At 40.4% G+C, this 20,053-nt stretch overlaps 1 protein-coding gene across 1 annotated transcript in view; it reads right to left on the bottom strand.

Annotated features, from left to right (window-relative positions):
* eya1 (EYA transcriptional coactivator and phosphatase 1) overlaps positions 1–20,053 on the bottom strand; it is a 197,198-nt gene that overhangs the window by 92,920 nt on the left and 84,225 nt on the right. Inside the window, exons 10-11 of the mRNA XM_072253224.1 lie at positions 12,054–12,196; positions 11,499–11,582 (exon numbers count right to left, since the gene is read on the bottom strand). Coding sequence (XP_072109325.1) covers positions 11,499–11,582; positions 12,054–12,196 — 227 coding nt within the window. The remainder of the gene's footprint in view (positions 1–11,498; positions 11,583–12,053; positions 12,197–20,053) is intronic.

The raw sequence follows: 20,053 nt of genomic DNA, 5'->3' as shown, positions 1-20,053 counted from the left end.
AAGGATTAAGTAAAAGAAGGAATGACAACTTGGTATGGAACCTTAGAGCTCAAGAGAGTGGTCTGAAAAATATAGGTTGAATGCCATTTTTTCAAAAGTGCTGAAGAACAGGAATGGTTATTCATATAATTTTACAATGAATAATTATCATAGTCAAACAAGGATCAGAAAACAGGCAAGGACTATTTTCACCTGTAGCAACAAATAAACTGCTAGAGAAATTCACTGAGTGAGCAGATTGCAGCAGCTGCAGTCTCTTTGTGTCTCACCCATTTTCTAAATAACACCACCTTCAATCAATAAGGCGATTCCTCAAAAATTGGCATCTATCAATGAAGACCCAGAACATTGCATCAGATCAGGAGCCTGAAGGCACATGCTCAGTGTTTCAGGGACAACTTCTTCACATTCGCCATCAAATTTCTGAATGGACAAAGAATCAACTTTTATTTATTTAGTGAGATGCAACATGGAGCAGGCCCTTTGGGCCCTTTGAGCCGTGCTGCCCAGCAATGCCCTGATTTAATCCTAGCCTGATCATGGGACAATTTACAATGACTTACCAACAGGTATGTCTTTGTATTGGGAGGAAACCAGAGCACCCAGCGGAAATCCACACAGTCACGGGGAGAAAGTACAAACTCTTTACAGACAGCAGCGGGTATTGAACCCGGGTCACTGATACTGCAAAGGGTTGTGCTAACCACTTCACTACCATGCACCAACTCATGAACCCTCGAACACTACCTCACTGTTTTTGCTCTTTTTACACTTATTTAATTTTTTATATATATTTCTTATTGTAAGTTTTAGATTATGTATTGCACTCTATTGTTGCTGCAAAAAAAATTCACAACCTATCAATGGTATTGAATCTAAAAAAATTTTTAAAATCCATGAGAATTTGTAGCCCAGTAGATTCTCATAAAATTCTTACCAAAACATATTTATTTTTGTGATAAATATTACAAATCAACTTATTTCTTATCAAGTACAAGGTGTCTTTCCCGTAGCAGCACTAACTCGACAGGAAATTTGCAGATGCAATCATGCAAGAAAATGTCAGGCTTCAGCTGTTTTTTAGATTGTGCACCTGTCTACAGTCATCAGCGCTATCTGCAGACTGCCAACCTTTTCCCAGCCTCCAAAATCCAATCATCATGCAGCTGGTTTGAACTGTCAGGTTTATGTCCAAGAATTGCTGGTGTCAATCAAGATAAGTGATAAACATAACAGATGAATCTATCCTATTTATAGTTTTCAATCCACAGCAAGAAGCAATTGTTCGCAGAACATTCCATTTAATGTGCTGTATTACTCACAAGGCATTGTAGCTAAAATGACTAATACAAAATGATCAGCTTTGCCAAAACAAAACCTATCACTAAATTGAATAAGCCTGCATTGAAAAATGACCTGTTAAAAGTTAACTTGTTTGAACCCAGCTTTTCAGAACCTTTTTCTTTAAGTCTTATCCTGAGTACCAGCATTTCTGCAGCACATTCCTAGGTGCGTGTCACCTTTTTGCCATCCTCATCCAAAAGGCCACCACTGAAGTGTGGGCACTATCACAGGCAGTAAGTAGCTTTTCTGGTTTCTGGAAGCAATGGAATTAGCCTAATCTTGTCAGTTTTGGATGAACGAAGATCTAAAATCTTACAGTAACTGCTTATGAAAAGTTCATTCTAAGATAATCCATCCCATTGCAACTTGATCTTTCCAATAAATGTCATGGAAGACAAAATATGCAGAAGAATGCATGATTCTCATGGTAAAACTAAATTCAACTGTCCAGAGTACATAAAGTCAGGTTCAATAAGAGGTCGATGAACCACAACGGGTCATCAATGGGCAAGGGTCTCGGCCCGAAACGTCGACTGTACCTCTTCCTAGAGATGCTGCCTGGCCTGCTGCGTTCACCAGCAACTTCTATGTGTGTTGCTTGAAATTCCAGCATCTGCAGATTTCCTCGTGTTTGTGTTCTGGAATTGTTAGCAAATCAGGGTAAGGATCAGGTGTCAGAGATTAGGCACTGGCAGGCTTCAAAAGAAGGTTACTTGTATTTCAAAGGATCCCACTCATCCTGGACATCACCTGTTTTCCTCCCTACCTTCTGGGAAGAGATACAGAGCATTAAGGACGAAAGCAAAGAGACTCCTTAACAGCTTCTACCCACAAGCAGTGAAATGTATAACACCCCCTTCCCTTCTCCTGCCCCCCTCCTAAGATGGCGGCAGCTAAATGCATCACACTTCCAGGAATGGCAGGTGTGCAATAGTCCTACTCCCCCCCATCCATATATTATTAATTTTGGACTGCACTCCTGAGGTTTTAGAGTTTATTTTATGTATATATTCTTTGTCATGCTGCAAAACATTGAGCTGCTAAACTATGTTTCGTTGCTCCACAACAATGACAATAAAGATATTCTTCTTCTTCTTCTTCTTAGGCATGGCAATAGGTGAGTCAAGAGAATGGGGAATGAGTTTTGTTCAGAGTGGGGTTCTTATTTGAGAAAAGCTTGCCAATTGTTGTTGGGCTGGTGACAGATAGAAGGCTGACGGTTTACTTTAAGTCACCCTGAAGTGGTCTTTGAGAGCCTACCTCTGCAAGAACAACTCAGATTATGCAGACCATGTTTGCGTGACCGAAAATTATGGAAATGGTATTTAATCACGCACGAAATACTGCTGGATACTACTGGGTGTGTCAGGGTTCCTGCATGAACTGGTGCACAAAGAGAATTGGAGGGAAGTTTGCATTTAAGCATCCTTGCAACTCTATTTCAGGTGTTTGCTCTTTGAGGTATCCACTGCTTTGGCATATGTCTGCGTTTCAAATTTTGTGGAAAAGAAATATGATCAAATGATAACTGTGATGTTTCTTTGTCTTATTTTTATTTATTTTAGTCGAATATAAATTGGGATTTTTTTTTAAAAAGGACCCGGTCTCAACAGGGGTTTGCAGCTTATTTCAATAAAGCCTCACTGAAATGAGACTGCAGTATCCTGGGTTCTTGTTTGCTCAGTATGCATGACTAACACAAAGTAAATAAACACCACTGAATCAGTTAAGGGTTCAAATAGTTTACACATCAAAACAAAGGTATGAATTTAATGAGTGAGCAGATTGAAGATTTCCAAACAAAAGAATACTTGGAAAGGAATACAATTAATGGCTCAGTAACTCAGAATGACGACCAATATTTCTGAACTTTATTCTGTGAATTTGAACAAGTAGGCAAATGGTTTTTGTTTTTAAAAACGCAAACAACAGGAATTCTGCAGATGCTGGAAATTCAAGCAACACGCATCAAAGTTGCTGGTGAATGCAGCAGGCCAGGCAGCATCTCTAGGAAGAGGTACAGTCGACGTTTCAGGCCGAGACCCTTCGTCAGGACAAATGGTTTTTGTTGTTGGAAACATTGACCACTGACTTCCTTCTGCCACAGGCCCAGTACTCATGTTCAAGCCTTTGGTCATGCCTTGTCCCATACTACCTTAGATGAACCTGGAGGTCAATCTTGCTTGTCTGGACAGACCAAGAGCAAAGTGATAAGGATCTAGGTAGCAGTAGGGCCTCAAAAGATGTGTTAGAGTGGCATGGTAACCCTTACAGGACCTTCCCATGCAACTCCTCTGGAAACCATCAACAGGCGGCAAAGCACTATGAAATTCTTGAATGTCTCAGTTACACAAATATTTCCAAATTAATTAAAATAAAACTAGATAAAAGAATTTTACAAGGAAATTGTCTTAATTTTCTGCAAATCTCTGCACTGCCCATTTAAAATCATGAGCTTAAAGGTTGCAAGAGCAGATTCCTCAGGACAAATGGTGCAGAATCTCAGCAAGATCTAGTTCTGCTGCTGAACCCCACGAGACAACCAACAGAGTAATGCCACTAACAAATTACCAAGAACTTAGTTGGCAAGTCTGAGGTCGATAGACAGTAAATGTAGAACTACTAGAGTTTTCCAGTAAAATCCAAGTTCATAACCTTTTTAGGACGCCTAATTGAACTCACATATATATAACTACTCTACCTGGTCTGAAAAGATTATGAATGATTTCTATAAATGCTGGTTTTTCTGATGAAAAGAAAGCTAACAGAATGACTGGGAGGCAGATATCTCTAATTTTCCAAGCACTGTTCTGCATTTGTTGCAATATTGCTGATTATCAACAAATCAGTTTGATTGGTATTCTTGCTGCCAGCAGCCGTCTTAAGGGTGAGTCACAACGACAAGGCACAGTGACATTTTACGGGCAGCAAACAAAACTACTAATTATTCTATTAATTATACTTTTTCTGGACTACGATCAATGCAATCGATAGTTTGTAGTTTCCCTTTGGGAGCCGTGCTTTTGAAACGTCTGTATGGCCTGGCATTTTTGCGGTATCAGGAAGGATACAGCAAACTGGACCCTCAAGGGTACAAGTATGGCCAAGACGGTCATTGCTAAAGTGGACTTGGGACCAGATTGAAACTTGGGTCTGGATTGAAGTGGCAGGGCCTGGGCACGAGCAGAAAATTGATCAATATTTAACCAATTTAAGCACTGAGTCTGATTAAAAAGATCAAGCAATGAGGCCGAGGGTAAGCAATGAGCCAGTGTTCAGGCCTCTACTGAACTGGCTCCATGGCTGTGAACTGCAGCCAACGGGCTCCAAGGCTGGCTTGCAACACTGAACTGGCTCCGTGGCTGTGGGCTCACTTTCAAAAATTCTATGGTTCATGTTCTTCGTGTTATATATTTACTTTCTAAATTGTTTGCTCAATTTATTTTCAGTGGCCCAATTGAATTGACAGAGGAGGCCCCAGACAGGTAGGGGTGAGGATTTATAAAGTAATGTTCATGGACTTTCACTTTTACCACTGCCCCAATAGTATTGCAATTCATTAGCAAGGGCAAATAAAGATAAGGTAGGAACAAGTGGAGCGGCCACTGTAGGAGTGTACCAGTGTTAGATTGGGGAGGCTTTGGCTCAACAGGCTTAGATGAGAACAGGTTTGGCTTCTTCATTCTTTGTCTTTTAGTGCATAATTAGTGCCATGGGAATGGCTCCAGGGGCTGTGTTGTGTTGTGTTCTTTGTGTGAGATGTGGGAGTTCTGGGAGACCTCCAGTTAACCATACCTGTATCGGGTACAATGAGCTGCAGCTCCTCAGAGCACATGTTAAGGAACTGGGGCTGCATCTTGATAATCTTTGGCTCATTTAGGAGAATGAGGAGGTAATGGATAGGAGCTACAGAGAGGTAGTTACCTCTAAGTTGCAGGAGGCAGGTGCCTGGGTGACTGTCAGGAGCGGGAAAGGAAATGAGCAGCCAGTGTGGAGTATCCCTGTGGTGGTTCCCCTCAATAATAACTATACTATTGAAGGGGATGATCTACCAAGGGGGAAATGTAGCAATCAGGTCTCAGGAACTGAGTCTGGACCGGTGGCTCAGAAGGGAAGGAGTGAGAAGTGGATTGCAGTAATGGTAGCAGATCCCATAATAAGAGGAGTAGACATGAGATTCAGTGGATGTGAAAGGGACACCCAGACAGTATGTTGCCTCCCAGATGCTAGGGTCAGGGATGTCTCGGATTGGGTCCACAGCATTTTAAAGGGAGAGGGTGAACAGCCAGATGTTGTGGTGCATGTAGTTATTAATGATACAAGTAAGAATAGGGATGAGGTCCTGAAGAGGGAATATGGGAGTTAGGCACAAAGCTGAAAAGTAGAACCTCAAGATTAGTAATCTCTGGATTGCTGCCTGTGCCATGTGCCAGTGAACAGAAGAACAGGATGATTTGGCAGATGAATGTGTGGTTGAGGAAGTGTTGCAGGGGACATGGCTTCAGATTTCTGGATCACCGGTATCTCTTCTGGGGAAGCTACTACCTGTAGGAAAGAGAAAGGTTACACCTCAACCCGAGGGGGACCAATATCCTTGCTGCAGGTTTGCCAGAGCTCTTGGGTAAGATTTAAATTAAATTGGTAGGAGGATGGAAACTGGACTGATAGGGCTGAGGATAGGGCAGATGGTATACAAGTTGGTTCAGTGTGTAGTGAGACTATGAGGAAAGACAGGCAGATGATAGGGCCAAACTGCAGTCAGTGGGTTGATCTGCAGTGTAACACGGGGGCAAAATCAAAAAGCATGGTGAATACAGGACTCAGTGTGTGATAGTTGAATGCGCGCAGAATATGGAATAAGGGAGATGATCTTGGAATGCAGTTAGCGATTGACAGGTATAATGTTGTAGGCATCACTGAGCCGGGGCTGAAAGAAAGTCAGAGTTGGGAGCTTAATATCCAAGGATACATATTGTATCAAAAGGACAGACAGGTAGGCGGAGGAGATGGGGTGGCTCTGTTGGTAAAAAAATGAGATCAAATCCTTAAAAAGAGGTAACATAGGATCAAAAGATTTTGAATCCTTGTGGGAAGATTTAAGAAACTGCAAGGGTAAAAAGACCCTGACAGGAATTATATATACAGGCCCCTGAACAGTAGCCAGGATGTGGGCTACAAATTGTAACAAGAGATAGAAAAGGCACGTCAAAAGGCAATGTTCTGATAGTCATGGGGGATTCCAATATGCAGGTAGATTGGGAAAATCTGGTTGCTGCTGGATCGCAAGAGATGGAATTTGAAGAATGGCTATGAGGTGGCTTTTTAGAGCAGCTTGTGGTTGAGCCCACTAGAGGAAAGGCTTTTCTGGATTGGGTGTCGTGTAATGAACCAGATACATCCCAAGGAAGAAGATGTACTCTGATACATGCTCAAGGAGATGTGTTTTTTTGTGAGAATGATGTAATGGTCTTTTGGAGGTCACCTGATGTGATTTTCCCGCCGATGTGAGGTCATGTGATGACATGTGACCCATGACTATACAAGGGTTGACCCAGGTGATGCAGTGGGTTTTTTGAGTTTGTAGATTTCCAGGTAGAACGTGCTGTATCTCCGTTTCTGTTGCGTGTTTGTTTTTGGTGATGCAGTTTAATTGTTAAAACGGTTGTGCGTTCTGTTGCAAAATACTTTATTATTTAGACTGGAAATTTTTGCTAGATGTGTTGATTTACTCAATTCCAACATTAGGAGGGAGAGTGAAGAATTTATCGAAGTGCAAAATCAAAGGATCGAGAGCAGTCGTTTGGCAGTTTAATAAAGGATCGACTTTATTGAGTCTTCGTTGGAGTAGCAACCTGCATCGAGATAACTCTTGCCAGAAAAAGCAATGAGTTCATGCAAAGGTGTGCTCTCTCTCTCTAAAGGGATTTAAGGTCAGTCGATTTAAACTGTTCATTTTCGGCATCGTGAATCCTGTGGACAGAACCAGCAGTAAAGTTGCGTCTGTGAAGAAATCCTTCTCCAGAGACGCCTCTCCCAATTGAACATGTAAATCTGTTGGACTTTTGAAGTTATCGCTTTAAGAACTATATCTGACTGTATTGCTTTAAGAACTGTTTTCGCATTTAATGCTTTAAGAACCAGAGCTGAGTGGCGAGTTGGTGAACGGCTGCATATCTGTTAACTTCCAGTTAAAGTTTTTGTTTGTTTTTTTTTCCCTTACCGTTTATCGGTGTTTAATAAATGTTTGGTTACTTTTATATAACCTGTCTTGATTGATATTCATTGTTGCCAGTTACGTAACAACTCTAAAAGGCAGGATGATGACAAGGGAAGTCAAAGACAACATAAAAGCAAAAGACAGGGTACATAATGGAGCAAAAATTAGTGGGAAGTTAGAGGATTAGGAAGTTATAAAAAAACCAACAAAAGGCAACTAAAAAGCCATAAGGAGTGAAAAGATGAAATATGACGCTACAAAGTTTGTAAATGAGCCAATAATATCAAAGAGGATACCAAGTTTTTTTTCAGATATACAAAGAGTAAAAGAGAAGTGCGAGTAGATACCAGAGCACAGGAAAATGATGCTGGAGAGGTAGTAATGGGGGCAGATGACCTAAATAAGCATTTTGAATTACTCTTCACTGTGGAAGACACTAGCAGTATGCTGGAAGTTGAAGCATGTCAAGGGGCAGCAGTGAGTGCAGTTGCTATTACTAGGAAATAGGTGCTTAAGAAGCTGAAAGTTCAGAAGATACATAAGTTACTTCAACCAGATAGATGACACCCCAGGGTTCTTCAGGAGGTGGCTGAAGAAACTGTGGAGGCATTAGTAATGACCTTTCACAAATTACTAGAATCTGACGCAGTTTCAGATGCCTGAAAAATTGCAAATGTCACTCCACTTCTCAAGAAGGGGGAGGCAGAAGAAAGGAAATTATAGGCTAGTTAGCCTGACCTCAGTGGTTCAGTGATGTTGGAGTCAATTATTAAGGACAAGGTTTCAGGGTACTTGGAGACACATGATAAAATAGGCCAAAGTCAGCATAGTTTCCTTAAGGGAATATATTGCCTGACAAATTTGTTGGAATTCTGTGAGTAAACTCATGGTATTCCACAGGGGTCTGTGTTAGGACTGCATCCTTTTATGCTATATGCCAACTATTTGGTTGATGGAATTGATGGCTTTTTGGATGATACGAAGATGGGTGGAGTGATAGGTAGTGCTGAGATAACAGGGAGGCTGTAGAAAGACTTGAACACCTTAGGAGAGTAGGCAAAGAAATGGCAGATGGGATACAGTGCCGGGAAGTGTATGGTCATGTAATTTGGTAGAAGGAATGAAAATTCAAAGATCTGAGGTGCAAAGGGATTTGGGAGTGGTCCTGCAGAATTCCCTAAAGGTTAGCTTGCAGGTCGAGCCGGTGGTGATGTAGGTATATCCAATGGTAATATTCATTGAGGGAAGACTGGAATATAAAAGCAAGGATGCAATGCTGAGGCTTTATAAGGCATTGATGAAGCCCCACTTGGAGTATCGTGAGCAGTTTTAGGCCCCTTATCTAAGAATGGATGTGTTGACATTGGAGTGGGTTTGGAGGAGGTTCAGGAGAACAATTCTGGGAATTTCAATTGTATTCAAGAAGATGAGTCTCAAGGCTGTATGTGGTATACATACTTCAATAATAAATGTACTTTGGATTTAAGACTGAACCGATTTGGGGAGCTGACGATTTCAAAGGTAAGGAACTCAGCTTTTTTTTCAATAAAATTGCAAAGACATGCTGTTAGTGATATATACGTATAGGTTTGACACTAAATAACTCAGGAGGTAAGCTTGTTCAACAAATGGTCCTGCCAGACAACCCAAATCTAGCACACTGGAGAACTAAGACTTAAATTGCATGTAGGAAAGAACAATGTTGACAATGCTGATATTTGTTTAGAACTCTGTCACAAACTCTGTTCTCTATCTACTGACTCCATCACTCTATCTAGTTATAATCAGAGGCTGAACTACACCATTTACATCCTGGTGTCCCATTTCAGTGAGAGATCGCTTTCAGCCTCAAAAATTTCTTGGCCATTGCCAAAGCCTCCAACGTTCACCTTTTCAACTCTGTAACATTAGCTCCTTCTGTCTCGGCTTACCTGCTGCTGAATCTCCGCTCACTTGTTTGCTGCCCTTAAATACGTCTATTTCCATTGCTCATTCCCTTCATTCTGCACTCTACAAACTAAACCCATCTACAGTTTTACTGTTTGGACTCATGCTTACACTAAGTCCCATCATGAATCACACCTATTAGCTCACTGTCTTCAGATTCAGCAACACCTAATTGTAAACTCCTCAATCTAGTTTTCAAACCTTTAGATGCCCTACATTTTCTTATCATTTTCACCTCCTCCAGGTCTACAAACCCTCAAATGTCTGCACCCCTCCAATTCTGTGCATTTGCTGAGTTTTGATTTTCACTGGTCCTTATACAATAAATGATTTCACCGATCATTATATTTCTTTACAATTCAGAAGAAGACTACCTGGATGAACAGGTTAATGCTGGCTCGTTAATACAAGCCCGTCGGTCTCATTTCCCAGCTCTCCCATCCACCTACACTAGGGGGGCAATATATAGTAGCCGCTTAACCCACAAGAATTCCTTTTCCTCTGAAGGAGGAAACAAGCTCACCCAGGGGAAACTCTGCATCAACTGCACCTGAGGATTAAAATCTGATCTCTGCAGCACTACCCACTGTCTTAGCAACTTCACCTCAATCTTCTCCACCTCATCATTTTAGACATTCTTTTAAAGTTGCGATTTCTCCTCATGTCGCTCAGAATTAGACATTATTTGATCATCCTCTTTTGAAAGGGTGGAGTCATTTTATTATGTTAACAGCACACATCATTGACTTTTAAACAAAAACTATCAATATGAAACAATAACTCCGTTTTCTCTCTTTACAGGTGCTATCTGACCTACTGAGTATTTCAAGTATTTTCTGTTTTATTTCAAACCTGTAAAGTCCTCAGTATTTTACTTTCAGCTACGCATGCAAATTGACCTTATTATCCTTAAAAGTTGACTCTTACTGCACTGGCAACTTCTCTACCACTCCCGCACACCTTCAAACCAGTGTTATCTGTTATTTACTTTGGATTCAGTAGAGAAACCAGCTGCAGTGATGTGTACTGTATAAGCAAACACATTCAAGAGCCATTCAAATATTTTCGATGATGCAGATTAAAATCTGGGGAAAAAATTATTCTTGTCAATAAATTAATGTGATGCAGGTGACATATTAACGACTGCTCTAGAGCCAGTAAAGTTAATGAAAGTAAAAACTGGAAGCAGTGTGCAATGTGTAACCAGTATTATGGTTATATCATGTTTTTCATGAACTACTACCCTCATTCATCCTATCATAAAACTATAACCAGAATGTTCCTAATTCTGATCCTGATCTTAGTTGGGGCAAAAGAAGTGGCATTATCCCTGGCCATATGTTACTAAGCAAACTGCCTGATGTCGTGCTCAGAACACTGATGCAGTGCTACAGATTTCCATAAAAATCCGCTTGTTTCTCAGGTCTTTTGGACAAGGGAATTGTGTTAATTGGTCTGCTTTGCAACTCTTAACTGCCCTCTAAAATGGTCTGTCAGTTTTATCAAACAACTACATAAAATCATTATAAGAATAATACCGGGTAGACCACCCAGCAAAGTCCCGGGCTGTAAATATGACAAAGGGGTAGACAACATAGATTTTGATGCAAATCTCTCCCTCGTTAACTTTACTATGTCCACATTTTTATATCCTATATAATATTGTTTTCTTAGAGGTAAATCAATGAGAAATGTAGTTCCATAAGAAGATAAGGTAATCCTTTCAAAAGAAAGGCAAACATTTGCTCAAAAATCATAGTAGGAATTCAGTAAGACACCAAACTCATCACGTATAACTCATAACTACTTTGGAATCCTTTTAAAATGTTTTTGCCAAATAGGGATATCCCTAAAATTTATATGTAACCATGAAATAAACTTCCAATGATGACAAACTTTCAATAAAATCTAACATTCATCATATTTCTCAATGAGACATTCTTCAGAAAAAATAATCTTTAAGTGCACAGTCACTTTGTTTGGTTCTTACCCGTCCATATCTATTGGCGTAGGATCCTGTGAGCAAAGAGTGAAAAACAATGATAGTTTCATCCAGGTCCCATATGAACACTCGCTGTGAAAAGACAAAGAAATCAATGTTGTCCTCTGCATATTGTAAAAGGATACCTCAATCAATAATTATAAAACCTGGGGGAGTTGTTGTTAAGTGCTACTATGTCATGACCCAGGTTTCTACATTACTCACCAAAAGACTTAAAGTCAAAGCCTGAGACCAGCCTAATCTATTGTTAAGCCACTCATCAAATGAGGTAATGCATGCAGGTGATGGTAGCTTAGTGCTTGGTGGTTACCAGATTACATTGTATTAACTAATTCATTCATTTAACAGATCGTTCGTCAAGAGAATTAGCATTAAAAGATCAATACAATAAACTGCTACTGTGGAAGCAAAAAGATTTTAAACAATTCAAATCTTTTATTATCAGCTGAAGATCATTATGATGTTAGGAAGTGGAGCATTTATTTGTGCTCATACATCACTTCAATTTTGTCACTTTTAATGGCATCCAGATATCAGTCTTACCTCAAGGTCACTGTCTGGAGGAGGAGACGGGTTATTATTTCTCCTACCCCTGCCACGTGATTTTCCATCTGAAGCTCTACGTAACCGATCCGACTCTGAATCTTTAATGGTTGCGGATGGACTGTGGATGGTACCGAATTCACCTGAAATACAAAATGACTTTCACCTTCCTCCTTCACTTGAAGGGTTTTTATACAAGTGTGTTTGCTGCATCTTAAGAGGGAATAAACTTACAACCAGGCATTAATATGTTGGATAATGTAGAGGATTCTTTTTTTTGGTGATAAAGACAAAATTGGAATTGTAAGATTAATAGATGAATGTTAAATCCATTCCTGTGATACTCTACTTTCTGTATTAGGAACATAGAAACATCGAAAGCCTACAGCACAATACAGGCCCCTTGGCCCACAAAGCTGTGCCGAACATGTCCTTGCCTTTGAAATTACCTCAGGTTACCTGTAGTCCTCTATTTTTCTAAGCTCCATGTACCTATCCAAGAGTCTCATAAAAGACCCTATGGTATCCATCTTCACCACCATCGCCAGCAGCCCATTCCATGCATTCACCACTCTCTGCGTAAAAAACCCCTGACATCTCCTCTGTGCCTACTTCCAAGCACCTTAAAACTGTGCCCTCTCACGTTAGCCATTTCAGTCCTGGGAAAAAGCCTCTGACTATCCACACGATCAATGCCTCTCATCATCTTATAGAATTCTATCAGGTCACCTCTCATCCTCCATCTCTCCAAGGAGAAAAGGTCGAGTTTACTCAACCTATTCTCATAAGGCTTGCTCCCCAATCCAGGCAACATCCTTGTAAATCTCCTCTGCACCCTTTCTATGGTTTCCACATCCTTCCTATAGTGAGGCAACCATATTTTGGAAAGTAATTACTAAATTAGTCTTCAGATTCCAGTTATCATGGAAAGTTCTATATACTTCTCACTATGACAGATCTTTGAAAAATTTCAACTTTTTATTTAATTCATCAAATTAACTACAGCACAGGGGTTCCCAACCTGGGATCCACAGACCCCCTCATTAATGGTAGGGGTTCATGGCCCAAAAAAAGTAGGGAACCCCTGTTATAACAAAGCTTTTAACTCCAAGTGTTATTGTGGTTTTACAGTTACTTCCTCACTTGTGAATCTGAAGATTGTGGGGACAAGGCCTCAACCAGCTTCATATTCTAGCTGTATTTTCAAAGATCCATCTTTAGGATCATCAGGAACCCAGATGGTCATAGGAACATCATCAAAAAAACATGGATTACTGGGCCATCTCTTTATTTTCTGCCTACCTCACTGTAACTATACTGCAAATTGTTCTAAATAGTTTTAAACGCAAGGCATATAAAGCATTACAAAACCGGTTTATTCTTCAAAATCAGATTTAGTGATTTCTGAAGGCTCTTCTGATATGGCAGTTTGGGTAATGGAATTTACATTTATGGAATTCACAAATCACTCCCAAAAAATCCAGGTTATGGAATCAATCTTATGAAATTTAGGTGGAAAAAGTCTAAAATAAACACAGTATTTACTTTTTTCTATGTGGACTCCACTTTTTACAAATGCAGCCCCCACACCAGTAACAAAGTTGTAACCTGCACTGCACTCCCAGAAACAGAGTGCAGGTTTGCATGTATTCTCCTGGCAGAAAAGAGACAGAAGGCATGGGTGGAGAATTGTTAAAATGGGTCACAGATCTCCTTTGCTGGGATTAACAGTTTTGCCCCACCTCAAGCTATCAGCCTACTTTGACATATGAAGGGGAGTTATTCTAGGATATCAAAGTTTCCATTTTATGCACATTTGAATTGCTGGAATCTGATAAAAAATGTCTATAGAACTTAATAAATTAGCTCAAATGTGATTTGATACAAACCAGTATGATTGGCATCAAGTAGGAAAATCTAATACTATCATGGTTAATGGTAATGATGTATTTATCATAATTCGAGGGACAGGTATGTTATGAGACCCACTCTGAAATGCTGAGTTACACCGTGTGTTAGCTGCAAAGCTCAAGACCACTGGAATGAAGAATGGGAAAACACTAGTAAACTCAGCAGTTGTTATTTCTCTGGCAATTCTCAGTAATAAGCATGTAAAACAAAAATTCTGCATTCGAACCACAATTTCTGGCACAAACGCAACATCCCCAATTCATTTTAAATGTAGATTTGTAAATGTGCTCTTTACTAACATGGGGAAACCTTTTGTCCTCATCTTGTGGGTCTACAGCTGCATGTATATTTGGGGCTGTTCTCCATGTACTCTGTAAGAGTGCCAATTTCTTCATCCCTTTCCATTGAAGTGGGCTCTTACTTTATTGAGGGGATGAGTCCAGATCAGGTGTTGGTACCCACTACATAAATGGACTAAACCAAGAAAGATCTGGGAAGACTAGCTGTTGCCGATACTTAACAAGACAGCAATTCTTTTGCCGTAGTCACATATGCCCAAGTGCTGGAACCTGAAAATCTAAACTTTTAGATACAGATAATTCAAGATATAATTAATACGCTCAATCACTTTATTTTCTTCCCTGACAAATGATCATTGACCTGATACATTTATTAGCTTCCTTTTTCATATTTGCTGCTTGACTCACTAACATTTTCCTATATTTCTGCTTTGAGTTGGATTCCCAGGATTTGTTGCATATTATCTTCAGATAGCTACATTGTTCTACTCCCAATGGCTGGGGTCTACTTTATCTTTTTTTGTTTTGAATCACAATGATAGAATTTCCTGTGATCTGTACGATGTTCGATGCTGTGCCCAATTAGCTGACAGCTTCAAATAAGTGCATATTATATTTCAACAAGTACTTTTTCAAGGCAGAAAATGGTCCAAATTGGCACAGTTATAGAAACTAAGTTTTCAGTAAGTTCTGAACCATGTCGTCATAGCTGTTATCAATATCTTTGTCTGCACAGATGTTACATGGCCTGTTACTTGCATTTAACAGTGCCATATTGTGCTAGTTTTGCTCTAGTTAGTTAAATGGCAGACTTAAAAGGAATTAGAACTACATAATAATACAGGCCCTTCGGCCCACAATGCTGTGCTGAACATGTACTTACTTTAGAAATTACCTAGGGTTACCCATAGCCCTCTATTTTCTAAGCACTATGTACTAATTACTTAAGTATTTAGCTGACTTCCATGATTTTTTTTTCCCATGGTCAGCACTTGTTTCCTTTGCAAATACTTGTCCAACAAACTTTCTGACAGATTCCAACAAATGCAACCCCACCCTGTTTTTTCTGAAAATGGACCCTTGCAAAACTTCGAAAAGAAATGTATAAAACACGTCCAGGAGGAATATCTGAATTATAGTAACTTTACTACCCTTTACAGAGCAATAATTATAAAACTGTGTAAACAGTATTCTGAATTACATTTGCCTGCTCTTCAAAATACCTGAGCACCTCTGTTCCAAAAATAGAATGGACAAATTATTGGCAGTTTATTTTCTTTAACTGCTATACTTGAGTGAACTTATAACTTGGTAATCTTTTTCCCCTGATGGCTTTTATTCTATTTTTAGGTACTCTGTGGGCCTAAAATGCTTAGATGTTTTTTTCTGTATCATTATTCTACAGAATAATCATTTTGGAGGAGGAATTTCTGCAATGGTTACAGAAGTGGCAGTGTGTAATTTGACTGATCAAAGTTAACTTCTCATTAAATTCTAATGTCTTGCATATTGTATCGTATGTGAGGCATGTGTGAGGAGTTTGGATGGAAGTAGGATTTCTTAAAATATGAAACTATTTAAATCATGCAATTCAACACAAACTCCTTTGGTGAACAATAAAAAAGCATATATTCTTTTAACTCTAGCTGTAATATATCATTTTCAGCTTTGGAAAATAAAGCACCTCTGTTTTGGCACCCTGAGGTAGCCATCCATTCAACACGAGTGCAATGTGTCCAGAGAGTTGGTGGTCACTGTGAATACTAGCACCACACATTTTTGCTTGGAGGTGTTTCATCAAATACGTATCTTCACAGGGTTAAAAAACACATGATAGGCTGAACAAATCTGTCACAAGATCCCAGCTACTTAACCCATCATTCATCTGAGTCTGCATGCTCAGTTGAGGAAGAGTTTTTTTATCAGTATTGTATACGTGCACAATCTTCACTTGAAAATTACAACTGAAAATCGTCTCAAATTCACATCTGAACAATGAAATAGTTCAAAGTTGAAAAGTTCAAAGGAAGTTTTATTATCAGAGTGCGTCACCATATACAGCTGAGATTCATTTTCCTGTGGGCATACTCAGCAAATCTATAGAATAGTAACTATAACAGGATCAACGAAAGATCAACCAGAGTGCAGAAGGCAACAATCTGTGCAAATGCAAATATAAATAAATAGCAATAAATAATTATAACATAAAATAACAAGATAAAGAGTCACTAAAGTGAGATCAATGGTTGTGAGAACATCTCATTGGTTAGGCAAAGGAGTGTAGGTATTCCTTTTTGTTCAAGAGGTTATTAGTTCCGAAGACAAAAGAGCAGAATTAGGCCATTTGGCCTATCGAGTCTGCTCCACCATTCACTCATGGCTGATCCTTTTTCCCCTCCGCAGCCCCACTTGCCAGCCTTCTCCCCGTAGCCTTTAATGCCATGTCCAATCAAGAACCCATCAAGCTCTACTTTAGATACACCCAACCACCTGGCCTCCACAGCTGTCTGTGATAATAAGTTCCACAAATTCACCACCTTCTGGCTAAAAAAATGTCTCCACATCTCTGTTTTAAATGGTGCTCCTCTATCCTGAGCCTGTGCCCTCTTGTCCTAGATTCCCTGACCATGGGAAACATCCTTTCTCCATTTACTCTGTCTCGTTCTTTCAACATTCAAAAGGCTTCAATGAGATCCCCCTCATTCTTCTAAATTCCAGTGAGTAGAGCTATTAAACATTCCTCATATGATAACCATTTCAGTCCCGGAATCTTCCTTGTGAGCCTGCTCTGAACCCTCTCCAATGCCAGCACAACTTGTCTTAGATGAGAAGCCCAAAATTGTTCACAATACTCAAGGTGAGGCCTCATCAGTTCCTTATAAAGCCTCAGCATCACATCCCTGCTCTTGAGGAAAGATGAGGCAGTAGTGATTGTGGAGTCAATTGATAGGAATGAGGTTATGGAGTACTTAGTGACACAGGACAATGTAGGACAAAGTCAGCATGGTTTCAATAGACAATGGGTGCAGGAGTAGGCCATTCAGCCCTTCGAGCCAGCACCACCATTTTCTTAAAGGAAAATATTGCCTGACGAACCTGTTGGAATTCTTTGAGGAAATTACACACAGGATAGATAAGGGGGATGCAGTGGATATATTTGAACTTTCAGAAGGCCCTTGACAAGGTGCCACACATGAGGCTGCTTACCAAGTTAAGAGCCCAAGGCATTACAGCAAAGTTACTGGCATGGGCTCTTACCAATTGACTTCAACATCTTAACAACCACTGAGATCAGGCTAACAGTCTAAATAATTTTCTTGCTGCTGCCATCCGCCTTTCTTAAAGAGTGGAGTGACATTTGCAATTTTCCAGTCCTCTGACACCACTTCAGAGTCCAAACCTGTCGAATCCTGCAGATTCAGCTCTTTTGTTTTTTGGACATTGAGGGAGAGGTTGTTATCTTAACACCACTGTGTTAGGGTGTTAACCTCTTCTCTGTAGGCTGTCTCGTCACCACCAGAAATAAGGCACCTGCAAATTTGATCAGCAGACTGGAGCTGTGTGTGTCAGCACAGTCGTGGATGTAAAGGGGGTAGAGGAGGGGATTCAGGACACAAACGTGGGGGGCACCTGTGTTGAGAGTCAGAGGGGCAGAGGTGAGGGAGCCTATCCTTACCATCTGATAGGAAGTCCAGGATCCAGCCGCACAAGGTGGGGTGCAGGCCGAGGTCTCTGAGCTTCCTGTCATGTCTAGAGGGAATTATAGTGTTGAATGCTGAACTGTAGTCCAGGAACAGCATTCTAACATATGCATCCCTCTTCTCCAGGTGTAGTGCTGAGGTTACGGCATCATCGGTAGACCAATTCCTTTGGTAGGTGAATTGTAGGGGGTCCAGTGTGGGTGGTAGGATGCTGCAGATGTAGTCTTTAACCAGCCTCTCAAAGCATTTGGTAATAATTGAGGTTAGTGCGACAGGGCAATGATGGACAATTTGAAACAGGAGGGTATGACACACTGGAAGAGGGAGAGATTAAAAATGTCCATAAACACACCAGCCAGTTGTGAAGACTACTATGAAGAGAGAGCTTCTTCAACAGCCTTTTTATGTGTGTAAAATCACACACATCATGGAATGTAACGGTAGATATGAACTTTCTGGCATGTAACCAATGGACAACGGCAACCAACTAACTGACCTTGCCAGGGAAAAATATCTAAAGGACCAAAGACCTTTTCCTAAATCCCGGCATGATGACACTTGGGATGTGTCCTGCTTGAGTTGGCTGAGGGGGATGTAATGCTTAAGGAATATAAAAATAAAAGCAGGCTAAAGAGGCTTAAGATAAAGAAAATGTAGATCAATGGGTCTAGATTGAACCTTTGTAGCTTGAAAGAGTGAGATACCTTTTCTTGGCCTAGAGAGCTGGATGACAAGCTGTAAGATTGGGCATTTGCAAGGCTCATGTCAGAGGGCATTCAGCAGAGCAAAAATTCATGGGAAGTTATGTGTTATGGCCTTCACAAGAAGCAGAAATGGGGAAGGTAGGTTTTTAATAGAGTCAGAGTCATAGAACACTACCAGTACAGAAACAGGCCCTTTGGCCCATCTAGGCCATGCCGAACTATTATTCTGCCTAGTCCCATTGCCCTGCACCCTAACCATAGCCTTCCATACCACTCACATCCCTGCACCAATCCGAATTTCTCTTAAATGTTGAAATTGGACCTGCATCCACCAATTGTGCAGGCAGCTCATTCCACACTCTCACAACCCTCTGAGTGAAGAAGTTCTTCCTTATGTTCCCCGTAAACTTCTCACTTTCACCCTTAACCAATGACCTCTAATTCTGATCTCACCCATCCTCCAAGGAACAAGCCTGCTTACATTTGCCCTATCTACACCCCTCATAATTTTGTACACCTCCATCAATTCTCCCCTCATTCTTCTATATTCTCAGGAATAAAGTCTTAAGCATTCAGCCTTTTCCAATAACTCAGGTCCTCAAGTCCCAGCAACATCCTTGTAAATTTTCTCTGCACTCTTTTAACCTTATTTACATCTTTTCAGTATGTAGGTGACCCAAATGCACACAATACTCCAAATTAGGCCTCACCAATCAATGTCTTGCACAATTTCCACATAGCATCCCAATTCCATATTCAGTACATTGATTTATAAAGGTCAACATGCCAAAAGCTTTCCTTATGACTCTCTCTATTTGTGACACTGTTTTCAAGGTATTATGGATCCATTTTCCCAGATCCCTCTGTTCTACCACACTTCTCAGTGCCCTACCTCTCACTGTGTAAGACCTGCCCTGGTTGGTCCTCCCAAAATGCAACACCTCACACTTGTCCGCATTAAATTCCATTTGTCATTTTTCAGCTCATTTCACCAAATGGTCAAGATCTCACTGTGAGCTTTGATAGTCCTCCTTGCTGTCCACTATGCCCCCAATCTTGGTGTCATTCTCAAATCTGTTAATCCAGGTCATTGATATAGATGACAAACAACAACAGACTCAGCACTAATTCCTACGGCACAACCACTAATCAGAGAAGCAACCATCTACTATATCTCTCTGGCTTCTTCTGTCCAATCCAATTTTCTTCTCCACCTTGAACGCCAAGTGACTTAAATTTCTTGGCCAACCTCTCATGTGGGACCTTGTCAAAGACCTTGCTAAGGTCCATGTAGATAATGTCCACTGCTTTGCATTCATCAACCTTCCTGGTAACTTCTCAAAAACTCTAAAACATTGGTTAGATACAATTTACCAAGCATAGAA

Source organism: Mobula birostris, chromosome 1, assembly GCF_030028105.1.
Source record: "Mobula birostris isolate sMobBir1 chromosome 1, sMobBir1.hap1, whole genome shotgun sequence".
In the NCBI taxonomy this organism is placed as follows: domain Eukaryota; kingdom Metazoa; phylum Chordata; class Chondrichthyes; order Myliobatiformes; family Myliobatidae; genus Mobula; species Mobula birostris.
This window is presented reverse-complemented; position numbering and strand designations above follow the sequence as displayed.